The 2,145-nt window shown below is 67.1% G+C and overlaps 1 protein-coding gene across 1 annotated transcript in view; it reads left to right on the plus strand.

Annotated features, from left to right (window-relative positions):
• CD5 (CD5 molecule) overlaps nt 1–1,432 on the plus strand; it is an 11,213-nt gene extending 9,781 nt beyond the window's left edge. The window contains exons 8-10 of the mRNA XM_023748798.1: nt 219–359; nt 972–1,063; nt 1,299–1,432. Of these exons, the coding sequence (XP_023604566.1) occupies nt 219–359; nt 972–1,060 (230 nt within the window). The 3' untranslated portion in view covers nt 1,061–1,063; nt 1,299–1,432. The remainder of the gene's footprint in view (nt 1–218; nt 360–971; nt 1,064–1,298) is intronic.
• The last annotated feature ends 713 nt before the right edge of the window (nt 1,433–2,145 follow it).

A 2,145-nucleotide genomic window follows, 5' to 3' on the forward strand; every position in this document is an offset into this window, starting at 1 on the left:
CCCAACCTGCTCTAAGTCTGAGCGTGGCTAGTATGAGCCCATCCAAGAAGAAAGGAGGAGAGGGGGTGCTAGAGGAGCCGTGGGTGCCCTTGCAGCCGCCCCCCCCCCATACACCAAGGGAGCAGGAAATTAAAGCTCTGGGCCTGTTGGGAAGGAGGAGGAGGAGGAGGAGGAGGAGGAGGAGGAGGAGGAGGAGGAGGAAGAGTAATGGCGCTGTCTCTGCATCATCTGCTCAGTGTCTTTCCATCGCGATCACGGGACGACTGTCCGCCGGTCGCAGGTTGAGAACCCCACAGCCGCGCACCTGGAGAACGAGTACAGCCAGCCCCCCAGGAACTCCCAGCTCTCCGCGTACCCAGGTGAGCACCGGGGAGGGACGCGGGGGCCCAAAGGGGAGGCGTCTGGGGAGAGGGGTGCCGGCCTGCCCAGTGCTCGCAGCAGCGGGTGGAGGGATCCGGCCCAACAGGCCGCTCAGCCGGAGAGAAGGCCATGGCCCAGGCCGTGCCCACAGCCGCTCCTCTGCGGGCCTCAAGGCCGGATGGTCACAAGGCAGAACAGAGCCACTGTGGCCGCGGGAGCCCCGTACTGACAGCTCCCTGACCACAAAGCCCAGGGAGCCCTGAGTTCAGTGGGAACCCCGAGTTCAGCGTCATTAGTGAACCTTCGCATAATTTGATTAAAACAGATCCGGGGCTGCCAGCCACCAGCCCCAGGCCCCTCTGATTTTCCACACCCACGGCACTGGGCTCAGGGGGGCGCTGGGCTGGGGGGGCTCTGGGCTCCAGGGGGCTCTGGGCTCAGGGCGGGACTTTGGGGGGGTTTTGGGCTCTGAGTTCTTAAGGGCTTTGAGGGGCTCTGGGAAGCTCTGGGTTTGGGGGGGCTCTGGGCTCCAGGGAGGGCTCTGGGCTCCGGGGGGCTCCGTCGGTGTAGCTGGTGGGTCAGCCCCGAGGTGGCCTCCTTTCTGCCCGCAGCTCTGGAGGGGGCCCTGCGCCGCGTGTCCGCCCAGCCCGATAACTCCTCCGACAGCGACTACGACCTGCACGGGGCTCAGCGGCTGTGACAGGTGAGGCCGCACCCGGGAGCCCCCCCCCCCCCCCCAGACAAGCAGAGCGCTGGCTCCTGCCTCCTGCCCGCCCATCGGTCAAAGGAAAGAACGAGAGCATCGAGGGTGTGGGTGCGGGAGCTGATCCGAAGTCAGAGCGGGGGACTCGCCCACCTCGACACCCTCCCCACCAACCCTGATGCTGAGCCGTCTCCAGGGGGGAGGTCCCGCCTCTGACCGTCCTTCTCACCCACAGACCAGGGACCAGGAGCGAACGGGAGCCAGCCGGGTCCTGAGAGCGCCCCGCATCTGCCGCTTGGAAACACAGCCGAGGGCAAGGGCAGGCCTCCCACACCCAGCCGTCCTCCCGCAGGAGCCGCAGCGAAGCCCGCAGAACAGCTGGCTGCCCGCGTGGCAGCTGGGAGGACAGAGCCCGCAGACAAGCAGCCCCTCCAAGCAGAGACGGGGCGGGTGTGGGAACCCCGCCTCGTCTGTGGGGAGCTCTCTCCTCACGCGGGGGCCCAGGGAGGACTGACGGAAGCGCACACGGGGCAGGGGTGGGAGCCGAGGTCTCTCGTGTATTTAATATGTTCTTTGTAAATAACGGCTTTCCTGCTTCCTGAGGATTGAGCGCCCGGCTCCTCGGTCCAGAGTTCTCTCCGTCCCTCCGGGATGCCCCAGGGCGGGGGCACCTGCGGGGCGAGCAGCCCTCATGGTCAGAGCTGCCCCCCGACCCAGACAGCCTAGCAGGCCCAGGCGGCAGCCCCCAGCCCCCAGCCTCAGCCTCCCAGCCCCCAACCCCCAGCCCATAGCCCCCAGCCTCGGTCAGGAGGATGCCAATCGCCAGGGAGCGCTCCCGGCGGAGCCTCGGCCCTAAAGGATGCAGGCAGCCTCGGCAGGTGACCTGGTGCCTCTGAGTCCTCTCCTGCCTCGCAGCCACTGCCCGACAGAGCAGGGCGCCTCAGCCAGAGGGGGCAGCGCGCCCCGTCTCCCCTAAACTGTGCTTCCACCTGACCCAGAGGCAGGCACGCGTGCACCTGATTTTAGCACTTTCTCCTCGTGTGAAGTGCAGGGAAACCGAGGACCCGGAAGGACAGCCCTGA

The sequence above is a fragment of the Myotis lucifugus genome, unplaced genomic scaffold (assembly GCF_000147115.1).
Source record: "Myotis lucifugus unplaced genomic scaffold, Myoluc2.0 scaffold_1826, whole genome shotgun sequence".
In the NCBI taxonomy this organism is placed as follows: Eukaryota; Metazoa; Chordata; class Mammalia; order Chiroptera; family Vespertilionidae; genus Myotis; species Myotis lucifugus.